Source organism: Oreochromis niloticus, linkage group LG8 (genome assembly GCF_001858045.2).
Source record: "Oreochromis niloticus isolate F11D_XX linkage group LG8, O_niloticus_UMD_NMBU, whole genome shotgun sequence".
NCBI classification, from domain to species: Eukaryota; Metazoa; Chordata; class Actinopteri; order Cichliformes; family Cichlidae; genus Oreochromis; species Oreochromis niloticus.
In genome coordinates, this window is record NC_031973.2 from 14517920 (window position 1) to 14534956 (window position 17037).

The 17037-nt window shown below is 37.1% G+C and overlaps 1 protein-coding gene across 1 annotated transcript in view; it reads left to right on the forward strand.

The window, feature by feature from the left end:
* Positions 1-17037, forward strand: part of atrnl1b (attractin-like 1b) — a 72489-nt gene that overhangs the window by 45463 nt on the left and 9989 nt on the right. Inside the window, exons 26-27 of the mRNA XM_003441858.5 lie at positions 3839-3917; positions 16664-16771. Coding sequence (XP_003441906.1) covers positions 3839-3917; positions 16664-16771 — 187 coding nt within the window. The remainder of the gene's footprint in view (positions 1-3838; positions 3918-16663; positions 16772-17037) is intronic.

A 17037-nucleotide genomic window follows, 5' to 3' on the forward strand; every position in this document is an offset into this window, starting at 1 on the left:
TTCTGTGTATATGTGTTCATTTTTTGAACTTGTGCTGCCCAGAGTAGCTAAATGGACTAAAATGCTATGTGTGTAGGTGTCACGAAGGGAATAGAAGATCATCTTTGCCCAAGGCACCTGCCCATCATTACACAACCCACAATAACTTTCCCGTAAAGCTGTCACACAAACAGTGATCCTCTGCTTCAAGCGTATCACGTTACAGTTCAATAGCCAATTTCAGGAATCTCTGGAAAGAAAAAGAGAGGCTGATAGTTTAGTTTGTCTGAAATGTATTACACACAAAAAACAGTTTTGAACAGGTTCACAACATGGACAGAACGCAGCTACAGTTTGGTCTTTCTTTTTGTTGTTTCAGTATTAGTTTTAAAAACTGTTTATGCTTTTTAAGTATTTCTAAGCTCCAGGATTTGTTTCCATTGTTAGAGAGGTGATAATAATTCTCATAATGTCTACATCGTCCTTCTGTTGTCCAGTTTTTCCTGACCCATGAAAAAGAAAAGAAAAAAGCCTTGATGCAGTGACAAACAGCTTGTTTTTTTTTTCTGAAGAGGGATGAAATCCACAGGAAACATAATCAGCTTGATGACAAAATGTCAAATCACCCCACAGGGTTTCTAGGCCTCCTTGTATAAGAGGTAGAGGGCGAAGAAATGACAGCATGACTCTTCTTCAACTGCGTTTATTCAATGTTTACTTTACCTTTTCCACTGCAAGCCTTTTGACACCTAGTATTTTTCCATTATTTCCATATTTCTTCTTCATCTGAATTTATAAACAAAATTTGTGTACTTCACTTGTCTAAGTTGTGATCTAGTTAGCGTGATTACGCTTTGTGTTCTCATTGCTGTAGAACATTTCTAATAGGATGTCTTGTTGCACTTCACTAACAACATACTGAAAAACTCCTTGTGATGAAAATCATTAACTTGAAAAGTGGTCGAGCCAAACCTTTTCCTGCATCACCAAAGAATCTGTTTATGTCGTGATGCTTTTTGAGACCTTTACTGCAGCTTTCTTGTGTGTCTTGTCTTGGGTTCGGTCATGGTTTAAAGAGGGGAATGCTTAATTTGTTGGAGATCAGGTGAATTAAACAGACGGTGTCTGTGAAGGTTCTCAGTTATCCAGGTCATCGTAGTCTAAGGAGCTTGGAAAGAAAAGCATCTGGACTTCTTCAAGTTTTCTTGAAGACATTTCACCTCTCATCCGAGAAGTAATAAGTGCAATTGGTGGAGATTCACAGATTTTATAAGGAAAGATGCCATCTATGTCCACTGTGAACAACCATCTTTGAACAGAGGCGGTGGCTTATGACACCAACTGTCTGCCATCTATAATCCAGTTTTGAGATCCCTTCCCAGACGCCTTAACGCCCATTCACATCCTGGACCATTCGACCTCAATAAATCACATGATAGGGTTGGGCAAGGTTTCACATTGGGTACACCTGAAACCTTGGCTGATTGTGACCTACACCCATTTTCACACCTTGGCTCGTGTGATTAGGTAGAGGATCATAAGGGGGTCCATAACCCTCTTGGGGGGACACTCCCATAGGGCTTAAATCTGGGACTCTCCACCAATTACTCTTAGAACTGAAGAAGCTTCTTGGATGAGAGGTGAAACGTCTTCAAGGACACTTAAAGAAGTCCAGGCGCTTTTCTTTCCGAGGTCATTAGACTAAACAGACTATATTAATCCATTTCTTTATGCAATCAAATCCAATCCAATCCAACTTTATTTATAGAGCAAAAACAACAACAACAATAATAAAAAAACAGCATAGTTGACCAGAGTGCTTTCCACTTTGTACTTCCATACGTATGGCAGAACAATCTCAAGTGAACTTTTCTGCATTTTTAGGCAATGCATGCCATATATGAGGCTACCTCCACTTTTTTAAATGTTGAGACCAATACCTGGTTTTTACTCAGTCGTGAGCATTTCTTCATCAGGCTAAGCAAAATAGGATAATGAATAGCCCAACTCCTAGAGAGCATCTTTCTGTTGGATTAATGGTGGAACTTTTTTTAATCATGTGGTCATCTGTCATTGTCTTAGGACATTTAGCCCATATTTAAGTCATATATTTCTTTAAGCCCATATTGATTATACAACAGATCATATATCCATAATTATTTGTTGGAGAATTTGGTTTGTCCTTTTATTACCTTAAAACCAAAACATAAACATTTGATAAACACATAAACAATCTGATGTTTTTCCCCCCAACAGCACAGTTAAATGCAACTGGGATTTAAGCTCCTTTAGTATATACAGCCAAAAATCTGTCTGGTCATTTCTGCCACATGAAAATCCCATTCAGACACTCACAACCCCTTTTTCTGCCGCTCACTGTTATCTTCAAAGGTGTCTAAGATGGCTCAAGTACTTCTAAAAGAATGAAACGGTTTCAAAGCTTAAAATAAATTTCATGTGTGACCATGATATTTGAAGCAGAGTTTGACTTCAGTCAACGCTTAAATTTCACTTGACTTATTTTTTTCTTTTCCTGTTATCGCTTTCTTCAAACATCCTGGCCAATGGATCTAGCGAGTGTGGTAATCTCAACTTTACACACAAAACAAATTAGCCCACGATGTTGCAGCTAGTTTTGTATCTATGGTGAAATGTGCTTATTGGACCAGACTTCTTGTTGTAGAAATGTAGGATATCCCTCAAGTCAACGTCTTACTGTTCATATTGCAGCATTTCAAATCAAAACGGCATCGCCTTTGTTCCTGTGCATCATCACGGGTTTGATTTCAGTGATTAGAGAACAGCTAGAAGGAAATGAGAAAATACTTAACCTTATTTGTTTCAAGTGGATAAAATGTTCAAATTTCAGATTGTTCAAAGTAATTGATTGAATGAAATGTAAGCCAACACTAATACTTTCCAAGAGCTTGCTTAGGTAAAAACACCATTTGGCACATGTTCTTAATTAAAACAAAAAAAAAAATCTAAAATGTCTCTTTAGCAGATAATAATCTTTACATTCTCATCTGTCACATGGATAATGAAGTGGAAGCTCTCAATCAGTCATATTTTTCTATCCCGGTAGAGCTCGGACCTTGCTGAATTTCCCTTGACTAATGTGCTGTCGGATTATTAATTGAAGTAATCAGCCAAAATATTCAGTCTACTGAGAAATGAATATTCCGCCTCTTCAAATCATCTTCCCTGTTTTGTTAGGAGGAAACTTTGAAAATTCGAGTCTGTCCTGTCTCGACCACTGATAATGTCAGGAGTGTAATCATGTCGAAGCTACGTACTCGTACTGTAAGAAAAGCTCACAAAATTGAGCTCATTATTTTGCAGAATTGCTGGAAGTTGCTCGGCCGCTTAGATTAGAAGAAAAGGGCTAATGTGGCTTTGTCCAAACATGATAAAGCTTACTAATTAATAAATGATATGCCCTTTGTTTAGACACAAAAAATAAACAATACGACAAGCTGTGAGGTGTTACGCAGAGCTGGTACTTGAAGGATTGCCTACTCCTTTGACCCAAAGTGAGATAATGCTTTCAACAAGCTTTCAAGTAAAAATATAATCTGCCAGTTTTTTCGTGTGTGTGTGTGTGGGTTTTTTTTCCTTCCTTTTTTTGCCCCCATGCACTTTGACAATTGTACAGTCTTTCAAACTGAAAGCAAAAACTTTCAGCTAAATTAAAAGCAGCATGTCCTCGGTCACGGTGACATTCATTCAGGTTGCTTGCAACCAAAAAGGAGCTCTACTGTAGCTAGAGACTTTAAATGATTTCATATGGGACTACCTTAATGTTGCATATGAAAAAATAGAATTTTTTGCTGATATTGTTTCCTCTCTGTCAAAACAGTTGCTTTCTGTCACTACTCCTGGTGGCAGCGGTGGTGTGGAAGATCAAACAAACCTGCTGGGCTTCTAGACGACGAGAGGTAAGTCGATAAAACACACCGTGCTTACATAAATACGCCTGACTTTAACAAATTGTGAATATGTGCAGCTGGTTGTTTATGCAAAAGCATTTGGCGTTTTAAGGAACGTGGGATGACAATCACTGTATGTTGTTACAGCTTCTGGTCCAAATGCACACAACCCCTGTCGTCTCAGAGGCTGTATGACTTCTGCTGTTTAGTGAAATCAAAAGGAAAGAGGGCAGCATTTGTTCTTTCTCTTCAAGATGGTGTCTGAAATCAGATTTCAAGAGTTGTATGGGAGTTGGTAATGCTGTAGTACCCACAGAGTGGAGAGTTGAGCTCACTGTGGTATTTGTAAAATCAGAAGTTGGAGCTTAACTCAGATGATAACTGTGGTTAAAGGACTGCTTTCAGACTGGTAGATCGTGGTTTGATTACATTTTTTTAATGCATATAGTTCTGTTCATTTCTTCATATTTTCCTCACCCCTCATATTTTGCTAGGAAAATATATATACACATTATATATGGCAAAATGAGAGTGGGCACAATTCTAAAGAGTTGATATGACCAACTTCTTGTAATCTATAGGAATAGCTTGACAGATTTATTGGAGGATATGCCAGAGTTCTTTGGATGTTGACTGCCTTTTGTTCTATGAGAGAGTCTCCGTTGTGGGGCAACTTGTTAACGCAGATTTTCAGTCCAGTTCTTGTGTAATTTGAGAGATCTCAAGCCTTGTTTGCCTTTGTTAAAAATGGCTTCTTTACAGCCACCCTTCCACTCCTGAGGAGGTTTCAGAAAATAGTAGATGGATCAACTGAAGGGTCAGATGTATCTCTCAGGTCTTGTGTCAGATCGTTTCTGGATTCTTTTCCTATTTCTTAAGGATGTGACTTTTAGATACTTTTAATTTGCTGTTGATAGTTTTTAGGCCTGTCACACCATGCCATAATGTGGCACGTGTTTAGCTAATTCGTCTTAGGGAATTACCTTGTTATGCAAAAATACTACTTTATACCAGCTAAACTGGCATTTTATGACTTTGGCATTTTCATAGAGAAAACTAAAGAAATTGGAGGAAATTTTCTTTTCTTTTCTTTTTTTTTTTTTTTGCAACAGGCTGCTAGTAAGAAAGTGTCTAAAGATACAATTTAAAATTGACTCATCCCTTCTGATTGCTCAGGTGTCATCGTTAGGCTGATGATGGTACAGGCTGTAAGGTTCTCAGCATGATGTTTAGACCTCCTTTTAGAGGGCTTTAGGCTAACCATTTGATTATTTTGTCAGAAATACTTATGATTAACAGTAAAGATGATAATTGTGATAAATTGTGAATTTAAGTTTAATGGCCCAGTGGAAAGAAGAACGAGAAAGGAGAAAGTGCAGATACTGTGAATGACCAAAGGAAAAGGTGGATATTAATCATTAAAATTCAACGTTGGAAAGATAGGGCTGAAAAAGACAGGGGAGAAAAAGGATTATAGATGAGATGATTGGCAGTGGAAATTATAAGAGAGGGTTTAGAAGGATACTGTGGAGGAAATTTAGGGAAAAGCAAATATATGCAAATTCATCTCACTGCCCTTAACCCGAACTGTATCGGCTGGTTTCTGGTTTCTATCAGAGTAACCGACATTTCCATCTCCTCAGTGAATCCATACATTCTCCTGGACGCTGTTTGATACTCAATAGCAGGAAGTTTTATTTGGTGCATATCCAGCCTTTATGACATGCAGGCTACTAATAAATCTCTCACAATTTATATCCCCATCGGGGATGACATTGATAATTATGGGATCTGAATTTTATATTCTCTAATTGATATATGAAAATAAACAAGAATGATAGCTGCTGTGAGTTCGAATCATGCCTATCCAAAGAATTAAAGTCAATAAAAAATTAATGCGAGCAGATGGCTCACGACATTAAAATTCTGCTCACTTTTCTGTTTGCTCATCTGTTTTGTCACTGTCCTTCAGGCGTCAGATCAAAACAAATGCATAGTTAAATAAAAAACCCTATATTTTAATTTCTCTGGGTTAAAAGTTTTGTTGTGGCTAAAAGAACGTGTGTGTGTGTGTATATATGTGTGTGTGTGTGTATGTATGTATGTATGTATGTATGTATATATATATATATATATATATATATATATATATATATATATATATATATATATATATATATATATATATATATATATAATTTATTGATCTGTATTTGAAGGCACAGCTGCTGGAGTTTCGTGTCTAAAGTAAAACTGTTGCAATGTATGATTATTAATATTTGTTTTGGTCACATTCTTTCCCATGAAAAATTTTGCAAGTAAAGGCTCAGTCACACAGGCTTACAGACTGGTCAGAGGCAGGGAAAAATGCGTATACTCTGACTAGTTGCTGAGTGGTTACTGGCTGTCTACAGGTAAAATTAGTTGCAAAGAGGGTTGGAAGCAGATTGCATCAGTCACCTATTGACAAAAGGAAAAAATTGTATGATTACTGCCTTATTATTGATATGTCAGTACAGACCTTCATAGATTATACAGAGTGAAAACTTGCACCAGTTAGAAAGGATGAGGCTTTGATTTCTGGTGCACGGTTTTATAAATATGTGAAAAACAGTAGCTCAAGGTTTCCCTTATGTTCTTTTCAGAAGCCCTACTTTTAAAGAAACATTTTAAGGAGAAGCAGTGTTGGTAACCTTTTCCTGAAAGCTGTAACAGCCTGGAGGGTGTTATTCAGCGCTGTAATGGGTGCTTCAGCTGTGCAAGTAGTTTTTAACTACTTCTTATGTGGCTGTTCTCATGAGCACTCTTCCACAATACCTAAGAGATTGTTACAGAACCAGTTAAGGTCTTTTTTATGTGCTATCTGAGTAAAAAAGTTTCATATATCAAGTAGGACTTCTAGTGCATTATTTTTCTGAGTGCTTGCATGTTTTTGAAGCTATAAGCTCGAACCACTAATTTTCATCTTCACATCTCATGCTGCTATTACTGTAGTAATAGCAGCATGAACTGTTACAATAATTTTTTATTGATTATGATTACATTAAAAATGTTTCAGCTGGAAAAAGGATCCAACGTTTCTGTGAGTGACCTTCAGCTTACATCTTCATCTTGGATTTCTTTAGTAAACTCTATTGTAAGTCTATACGTACAAGTTATTTTATAACAGACTTGCATGCCCATGCACCCTCTGCCTAGTTACTTTCATTCAGTTTGGACATTCATATGGAGAGCCTGCTGGATTAGGTGCAGTTCTTAAACCAACTAGGTTTATAACTTGTAAAGTTGTCCCAGTACTGGCTTGCTATCCTCAGGACTGTCTCAGTAACAAACAAAATTAATTCAGTTCAATTCAATTTTGTTTATATAGCGCCAAATCACCACAACAGTCGCCTCAAGCCGCTTTATATTGTAAGGTAGTCCCTACAATAATACATATAGCGAAAAACCCAACAATCATATGACCCCCTATGAGCAAGCACTTTGGTGACAGTGGGAAGGAAAAACTCCCTTTTAACAGGAAGAAACCTCCAACAGAACCAGGCTCAAGGAGGGGAGGGTTTCTTGGAAAATTTGTACAATTATGCATTGCCTTTTCACATTTGAAAAGTGCTTCATAACCTGTATATTATCTTTCTAATGTTTGCCATTATAAATGCCAATATTACAGAATAAGTTAGAAGGAAACATGAGACAAGCAGGAGTGTTTTGGAAATGTTGAAAAAGCTTAAAAGATTTGGAGCAAAATACTCCGAAGATTGAAATACATGATTGATGGCGGTATAAACAGAGGATGCTAAACAAAGGAAGCTGAGGGCGTCTAAAGCTTGCTGCTGTATTTTTACAGTTAATTAAGAAATCCTCCATCAGGTGCAAGGATGACTTCATATGGAGTTATGCTCTTCACACAGTGGGAGGGTGAAAGGATGGATTGGAGTTGGACCATAATCAATCCTAAGAGGAAATAAAAAGTAATATTGCTTTTTCCCCCCCTTTTTTTTTCTGTTTGTCATTGCCTGCTCTAAAGGCAATTACACAAAATCACCTTCATTTCCTAGAGAGGACACTCTTAGGTTTGCTCATTTTACACAGCCAATTCTGGACATTAAACATATTAATCTCCATTAGGCTTCAGTGAGCACATTTTATAGGTACACGATTTAATGATTAAGTTAATATTTATTTCAGGGTAAATACATTGTGTTTACTAGTTGAACACGTATGGTCAAACTGCTTTTTTTTTTTTTTTTTTTTTTTTTTTTACTTGAGTCCTGTGCCCATCAATTTACCTGGGGAAAAGGTGATTCAAAAGATTATAAGAGTGTCACTTTCTTTCTCATCAGCTACACATTGATTCAATAATTTTTAAAATAACTCTGTTACTATAGATTTGAAGGATTATTTTCTAATCCACCAGTTTTGTCCTTATTTTTCACTGTTACTCAGATAAATATCCAGTGCCAAGTGAGGGTGGAAAACGGAATGTCTGATTTACTACACTGCTTGTAATACTAGGTATTTGATCTTGCGTAGTAACCAAAGTAAAGTTATAACTACTTTCAGTGTTGAAACGGTACTAAGTCTCCTGTAGTATTAGGTAAACCGACTCAGTGCTGTCAGTGTTGTCTCACTGGTGAGCTGATTTGGCTCTTTTGTAAACACTGTGTCCACTTAATTTGAAAGAATTGGTGTACAGCCTCAGCACTTACAAGACTTGTCCAAATACAAGATGGGAGGATTTGGTCTGCGGGGCCATTTAAGCCTCAATCTGACATAAGGGCATGGAATGAATGAGTCCTAATGAGGCTTTCAGGAATGGCAGAGACAATAATGAGATTCTGATTAGGCCAAGTGGCATATGGATGTCTGATACTTGGTATTGGCTTTTTGATGTGAAGTCTGTATTATCCTTCTGGACTGTGTTAGATCGAAAAGGCAATATTTTTATATGATATTTGTATTTGTGTGGTTTTTTTTTTTTTTTTTTTCATGGGATCAAATTTGACAAGAGTATTTCTATATATCCAAGCAATCATTGTCATAATAATAAGGACATAATACTAAAAAAATAGCTCTGAATGGAGGATACCCAATAATAAACAAGAGCATTCCAGGAGCCTTAAAATGGAGAATATGTAATTCCTTCTATTAAGTTAATCTTACAAAGCTGATTGTTTACCACACTAAAGGAATAATTGAATAAGGGGTTTCTTTTTGTGTGGACTTGAAGGGATGTGGTTCCAAAGTGACAGCTTTTATATTTGAATAATTTTAGTTGAGGGTAGGTGACAAGACTTGGATCCTGAGTGGGGAAAAAGGGAGGAAGACAACAGCTGTAAATGCCACAGAAGAGGACAAGGGCTGACCTCTTTGAAGCTACCTGTGGGGAGAACAGAAGGGAGGGAGTGTTGACATTTCACGAGACTGCAACACAAAGATGATGCACACACAAGCACATGGATTTATCTAATGCAGCTCCTCTCTTTATCTCTCTCACACACAGAGACATGCCTCGCAACATATGTAAATACAGATGGTTGTGTAGAGCAATGTTTTTTGGTGCTATTGTAGGAGAAAGGACCATTATTATTACATTATCGTGGCCTTCATAACTACTGATGGGCAGATCTGATGGCGTGATGATTGTTGTGTCAGCTGAAGACAAGCAAGTGAGGAATGTAAAAGTTAAGCGCAAAGGCTTGTGGTATATCTTTATTTCAGTATATGAATTTTGTGTTGGGACTCTAGCTATTGGATGTATTGAGTTTGTACAGTCAAGCTCATTCTTCTATTGTTTTCAGTCTCATTATCACAGCTTTGAATAAGCAAGGTACATATAAACACAATTTGAACATTCTGCAATAATAGAATATTCCACGATCACCAGTTTGCAAACTGGAAGTGTCTGTTGGTGTAATGTGTAGATTCTTTTGTCTATTAGTTACAGTATCTCCCTAATGTGGGCATTTTATAGTTATTTGTTTTGGTTGTTCTGAAGACCACACGACCATCAATTTCTTGCAAATGCGTAGACGTGCGCTCACAGAAAACACACTCAAGTTATTGCCAACACATCATCTACACAAACCAGGAAATGGAATGAAAACAGCTGCTTGTGTGTGATGTTCACAGCTGTTCATTTTCCTGTCTGAATTTGAGTGTACTTCAGGTCTTGGCCAGAATGAGCCAAACTAAGCCCTTTGTGTGTGTGTTCGGCACTTTCACATAAAAGACCCCTGAGTTTAAAGGCTGTACGGCATGAGTGTTTATTGCAAGTGATCACAATAACATTCACTTTAATTTTTCTTGCAAAGAACGTAAACAAATACTCCACTGACAAGGCAAAAACATGGCATTCCAAAGAGGACTCCATGCATTTGATTGCCTAGCACCTAAATACACATCCTGCTTTTACATACAGGCACCAAGAGCCTTAAGTATCACCCAAAATAGCCACTTCAAAACACCCCTTTGGATTGCCTGATTTATTATTGTGCTCTCATTGACAGAAGTGAAAGGAACACATTACTAACCACATAATTTTCGCTTGTCCCTCTGCAGACTTGTTGGTCTCAGTGTCTGCTCTTGAAGAGCTCAATCAGCAGTCATCGATTGCTACAATAAGATTATCCTACTCTTAAGCCTCTTGTCACCTTGATTGTCCTTTGTTCAGTTTAAAGTTTGCGCTCTAATAATTCCACCTTAAGTTACACATCGAGCACAACTGTCATTAGTAGTACAACTTACGCCACAGTTTACCCTTGGAAGTTTAGAAGCCATCTTACTAATAAGTGGCTGTTTTATATATTCATTTAACCTCCCATACTCAAGCACTTCAACATTTTGTTTTCCATTTTATGAAGTGTTTACTTTTATTTCCATTCTGCAGGACTGAGCCGGTGGGTACAGCCAGTGATCTTTGAAAGGGACAAAGTGACCTGCTTAGGTGTAGAATATGCTCAGAGGCGGGATGACACCTACCCTTTTATAGAATCCAGTGAAGGGAACAAAATGCTGTATTCACTAGACAGATAATTCATGCACTCACTTGCCAAATTAATCAAGTTGCATAGTAATGCACTCCATGCCCACCCTTATCAAAACTGTGAATGGCTCCAGCTTGTATTCTTGACAAAATCAGTCTGTCATTGCACAAACGTTAATTGGTTTTACAGAGTTCACTCTCGCCTTTTGTCAGTAACTTAGTATTCATTTCTAGAATCTCTCCGGTATTGTATTGGACCTTTGATGATTGTATTCCCAGCACATTTCTGAAACATGTTCTGGACACAGAGCAAAGCTCTAGCATTCCCCGACTTTGCTCCCGCTCTCTTTTTGTGATTTGTTGCTGCTTTAAATTAATTCTGTACCATGATAAATAACATTGCTTCTATCTGACATTTACAATGAACGTTGTTGGATTTGAAGCTTTTGTGTTGGAACCAGTAATAACCGGTGAGCTGTTTTCTTGTTTTGCAACAACTTTGCTTGGCACTCGATTCTGTTTATCTTATTGCAAAGGGCAAAATTTCTCATTTCAACTTGTGGTGGCCTAGGCAGGTCAGATCTATTGGTTTGGTATTGCTGCTTTGACGTTTAATAGTAGAGATGTACAACAATCTAACACGGGACCTCAGATGTAAGTTTAAAAATCAGAGCTACAAAGGAAAAATCAATCAGGTGATCAATCTCAATTTCATATTGTTGTTTTTTTCCCTTAGCTTTACCTCCCCTAGGCAATGTTTTCAGACTGAGGGAACAAATCTGTGCAGTTTTTGGGGCTTTTTTTCATGCACGTTGTACCAGCAAGTTTGTACAACAATACAGTAACAGCTGCATCTTCAATGTAATGCACTGACATACACCCTTTCAGTTCTGAGGTTTTATGTATCAGGACCTAATAAAACATCGTCTGGTCCTTACCGGGTTTTAAAATGATTCAGATAAACAAAAACTCATAATACACCATGTCATTATTTATTTATTAAAAAACAAAAATGGAAAAGCACTGTGTGAAGTCCCACAGCCCTTTGATTCCATTAATTATAAAACCACCTTAAGCAGCAACAACTTGATGTAATCATTTTCTGTATCAATCTCTGACATCATTATTGAGGAGTTTGGGCTCACTGTTTTTTTTGTTTTTTTTTAACAACGTTCCTTCAATTCACTGAAGTTTATGGGCATTTGTTTATCTTGAGGTCCGGCGACAGCATTTCACTTCTTTTCACTCTGGAATACTTTGGTATACAGAGGAGTTCATGGTCAACGCAATGACTGCAAGGTTCCCAGGTTCTGTGACTGCAAAACAAGCCCAAATCATCACCCCTCCACCACCGTTGATGTGAGGTGTTTGTGCAGTAAGGCCAGAAGTCTTGTTGTTTGTTCTTCCAAACAAGCCAAACTTGTTCAGTTTGAACAGGTTCATAGCATTGCAAAGTCTAACCTTGGGGTCAAGTTGCTGGGACTTCCACTTCTGTGAGATTAGCAACTGTGAATGTTGAATGTTTTCCACTTGTGAATAATATTTCTCACTGGAGAATGATGGACTTCAGATTGCTTGGAAGTGGCTTTGTAGCCAATACTTCAGATCTGCAAAATGCCAAATCTTGTGCTTTGATAGAGGTCCTCACATTTGCTGATGTTGAATTAATCAAATGATTTCATTAGCATCACCCAGTTCTACTTATCTTCTTAATTCATATGGGAGCACTTCAACTGGGGTTGCTTTTTCACACAATGCTTCTGCATTTTTGTTATAATTTGTGTAATGTGATGTTTCCTTGTTCTTCTGAGGTTGTATTCAAATAAATTTAATTTGGTAAGGGACAGGTCATTTTTTTTTAATTGTGTCCCGATAAGTAAAACCTTTGAATTGAAAGAGAGTATACTTTCATTTTCAGAGTGTAGGACACACAGAATGCACTGGCTGTTTATCCAATTTTTAACCTTGGCCCAGACTACAATTAGATTTCCAGTTTTTAAAAGTCCGACCCCAATTAATAACTACTTACATGTACTTATACTTAGTTACTTAGACTTATATGACATGGCATTGAACGAATCCTGTGTAGAGTGGAAGAAAACAGAAACAAGGCAGTCATGATGTTAGCCACTGATGCTGCAGCTGGGTTGTGGCAGGTACATCTCTGCTCATTATCATATTAAAGAAATAGTAAAAGTCTGTCTCACTTTCTTTTGGATTATTGTGTCCATAACTAAAATTAGCATGGAGTTTGTTCACTGTTCATATTTGTGGGATGAACAGACGCTGTTTGTGTTGGCAGTGTGGACCGACTTGTTAATCAGGCTTTAATTCTGTGAAAGTCAGCAAACTTTCTAAGTGATTTGTATTGCTTTTGACTGGGGATAATGTGCATGCATTTTTATGTCCCAGTGACCATTGAGAATAAAGTTATGGCCCACCTTCCATTCTTTTAGATAGGACTGCAAAATAATCAACTGAGCCTATACATGCATTGGTAGAAGTGAGAAAATTCAGGAAACAACACTTGCTGATCATTATTAGCAATTGCTATCATAATGAAAAAGTCAGGTGCAATCACAGATCATAATGTACTCCTTCTAAACAAATGAAATACTGTCTTTCTGCAAATGAGTATGCTATGTCTATGCAGGACTGCATGCTTACTTGCTTGGTTTGTGTTGCTATGCCAGGTAGTTACCTTTCTTGTTGTTGTGCACAGCCTACTTCAATCAGCACAGAATCAAATATGTTGTCTGTCATCTGGCCTGTGGTTAGCTGAACAAGTTGAAAACTAACCTTTTTTTTTTTTTTAATTTCACAGGTGTTATAATGTCGGTTATCCCTGTTAAATTAGCAAATTGAGTTAAACAAATAATCTATTAGAAAGTGCTTAAGGTAGATGTATACAAAACGTAATATACGTACATAACAATGTAATAATGAAATGATTTTAAAAAACATTTTTACTGTATATTGTTTCACTTTTGGGTCTTTTAGGTTGAAGCTGTGTTTTAATTAAAAATTTTTTTTATTAGATATCTTCAATATTTTATATAAGATCAATTGTGCAGTAAGGTCTTGTGTGTGTGTGTGTGTGTGTGTGTGTCTTTAGTGAGAAAAATATATATGCATAGGGTTTTTAGATATATATAAATGCATAGATATAGATAGATGGGACCAAAATCATTTGAAGAGGTCTGTCTATTTGAAGGTGTTCTTAGTGTTGAACCACTGTTTGCTACCAAATGTCTTATTAGTGTTATGACATCTTATTTGGTGTTTTCCTGTGTACATCCTCAACAGAACAACAGCAATTTTAGATAATGAATGCAGAGGCCTAATAGTATTTTTATAAACCTGTTACACAGATCGAGTCCTTGATATACTGCTAGCCCCCCTTGTTCATTTCTACATTGCTGTCAACCTTTCCAGACCTCGTATGAATTTGCCAATTAATGGCCAGACTAATGAATACCTAATTATATTCAGGGTGAGCGAGGGTGAAGGTCTGGACACAAGATTTTCAGGGTTCATTACTGCCCCAAGGACAAATTCCTGTGCCGACAGAAAACTCAGCGTTCTCATACAACTGACCCAAACAGTCACACACAGTTTTCTTAATGGGATGGGATAAATTAGAGACTGCTTAAATTGTTTATTAGAGATGAAAAATCAGAGCTGTTTTTGCATAAGATAAAGAAGGCAACAAAATGACGGAATGAATTTCCCTTCCTGTTATTGAAGCATTTAAATTCTACGGTGGCTTACATACAAATGCGATGTGCTGTGCTAAAAAGTATTTGTACATGCTGTGTTCAAAGTTTGACACAGCTGAATTAGTATTATTATTATTGTTGTTATTCATTATCATCATTAATCATCCATCAGTCTTATTCAATTCAGCCTCTCTGTCACATGGCTAAAAGCAGAGTACACACTGGACAAGTTGTCAGCCTATCAGAGGGCAAACAAGTATTGTGAAATAGATATAAAAATAGGTTTTTCTTGCAGACTTCTCACTTACATCATTGTTGTTGCTTTGCTCAGTTTCTCTTTGTTATGAGGAGAAATGCAGGTAGCATGCCTGCTGCATTAGACTGATTGTGATTCACTGATTCACTCACATACGCACGGTGGTAAGAATAAAACAGGTTGCTGCACATGTTTCATGAATCCAATGATAATGTTGCGAGAGTATTTTCTATGGAAATATTAGCGAATGAAGCCCAATGGACCTTTGTGACCACAGCCATCTATTGTACTCCTTTTGATCCCACCTGCTTGTCTATGACTGGTGCAATCCGATCTTATTGTTAAAATATATCTGCTCAAAGCAAAAAGCGCTGTGTGATGGGAACAAATGCACTCACACACAGACAGACTTGTAGTGAAAACGATACCAGCCAAGCTGTTGTAGCTGGTAATCAATATTAGTCTGCATATACAATAGCATCTAATGAAATGTCCCTGACCTTGGAGGTAGTGCTGAATTACCTTAACTAGTTGGTCACACATGGGTCCTTTAATCACAGTGGTTCATTCATTTTTTATATTAAAGCTTATATTTTTGTTTTACAGTGGCTTAAAAATCACTTTCTTGTACATAATGTCACAATGTGCACAAAAAAAAAATCCTTGACTTTCCTTGTGTAGTTGCTGACCTACTTGTTCTTTGGATTACTTAAAACATCAATCACAGCTTTTCTTCAGAAATATAAAAGGGTTTTTTGCAATTACATTTTTTTTCTTAACTTTTTTTTCATGTAAAACAATTTCTAGGATAAGTGCAGAGGAAAGTCAGGTTATAAGGTGGACCAGCACAACCACTTGAAATGCTTACTAATCTGAAGTACAATTAGATCTTAATGCAACACACTTAAGCTCATCACAAATCCAATAACAATCACTGATGTCCTTGGCACTAAAATGGCAGCCTATTTAGATATTGATCAGACAATGATGAAAGTGTGGCGCTAGTTGTTTTACAATATTGATTAGTGAGGAACAAGAGAAGCTATTTTCTGCTCAGTCAAAGCCGCAGAAATTGTGTCACTGTGGGGTAATAACCGCACCACAGCCTGGAGAGAAACCAGCAAATATATTGCAGAATGTGTTGGTCAAATCTGGAGGGATACGTTCCTACAATGATGGTGTTTATCTTCTGAATATTTTTGTACCTCCATAACTATTTCATATAATATTTTTGCATCTATTTCAGGCTTATAAAAAAAACAACTTAATACAAAAAGTAGATTTGGAGCTCAGTGGAGTAGTAATTCTCCATGTCTTTAGGTCATGGACATTTATGAGTAGTTTTTTGAGTAGTGCTTCCTCATTGATATCCGCTATTGATTTTTAGCTTCATACTGTAATAGCCCTGCAGCTATAGGTTACACTTGAAAATCAGTATTTTCAGTTCTTCATTCTTTCTCATTCTTTAACCCTGCAAAGTTTAGTTCTATAACATGTATGTTAAAAAAGCAAAAACAATTCAGTTACTGTGTCTATAGATTTTACCCACACACAGACCATCGCCTTCATATTGATTTGGGGTGACTTTTATGGGCTGACTCTCTCGATTGTCTTAAAATTATTATACTTTCAGGGTTTTTTAAATTTTGATGTAAATTATGTGTTTGAAATGTATACTGTTTATCTCTTTATATGCAGTCGATCACAAAGCCCCAAAAGCTTTTCCCAGTTTATATTGTTGTATGAGAGTACGCCCTGTGTTTTGCTTATCTGTCATCTGTGTTTGATATTACAGCAACTGATGAGAGAGCGTCAGCAGATGGCCAGTCGTCCTTTTGCCTCCGTCGACGTTTCATTGGAAGCCAGAGGAGAAGTAACAGAAGTGTTGCAGCCTGTGCTTGACGTGAGTCTTACTCACTCGCTTACATGTGCACATACAGATAATCACATTTGTGACGGTAAAGTTAACGGGAACTTATTATGCTGTTTATTATTTTCTTAGTTATATTGTTGCAGCTGTAGAGACTCTTGTTAATTATGACTAAATTTTTAAATACAGATGCCAGCATGTGTACAAGTAATCCATGTGAGGCTTCAAGCTGCTCTAAACGCTGCATTTCAGACAGTTTCTCCTACACTTTGCTCTGTGTGACGTCATTAAAAACAGAC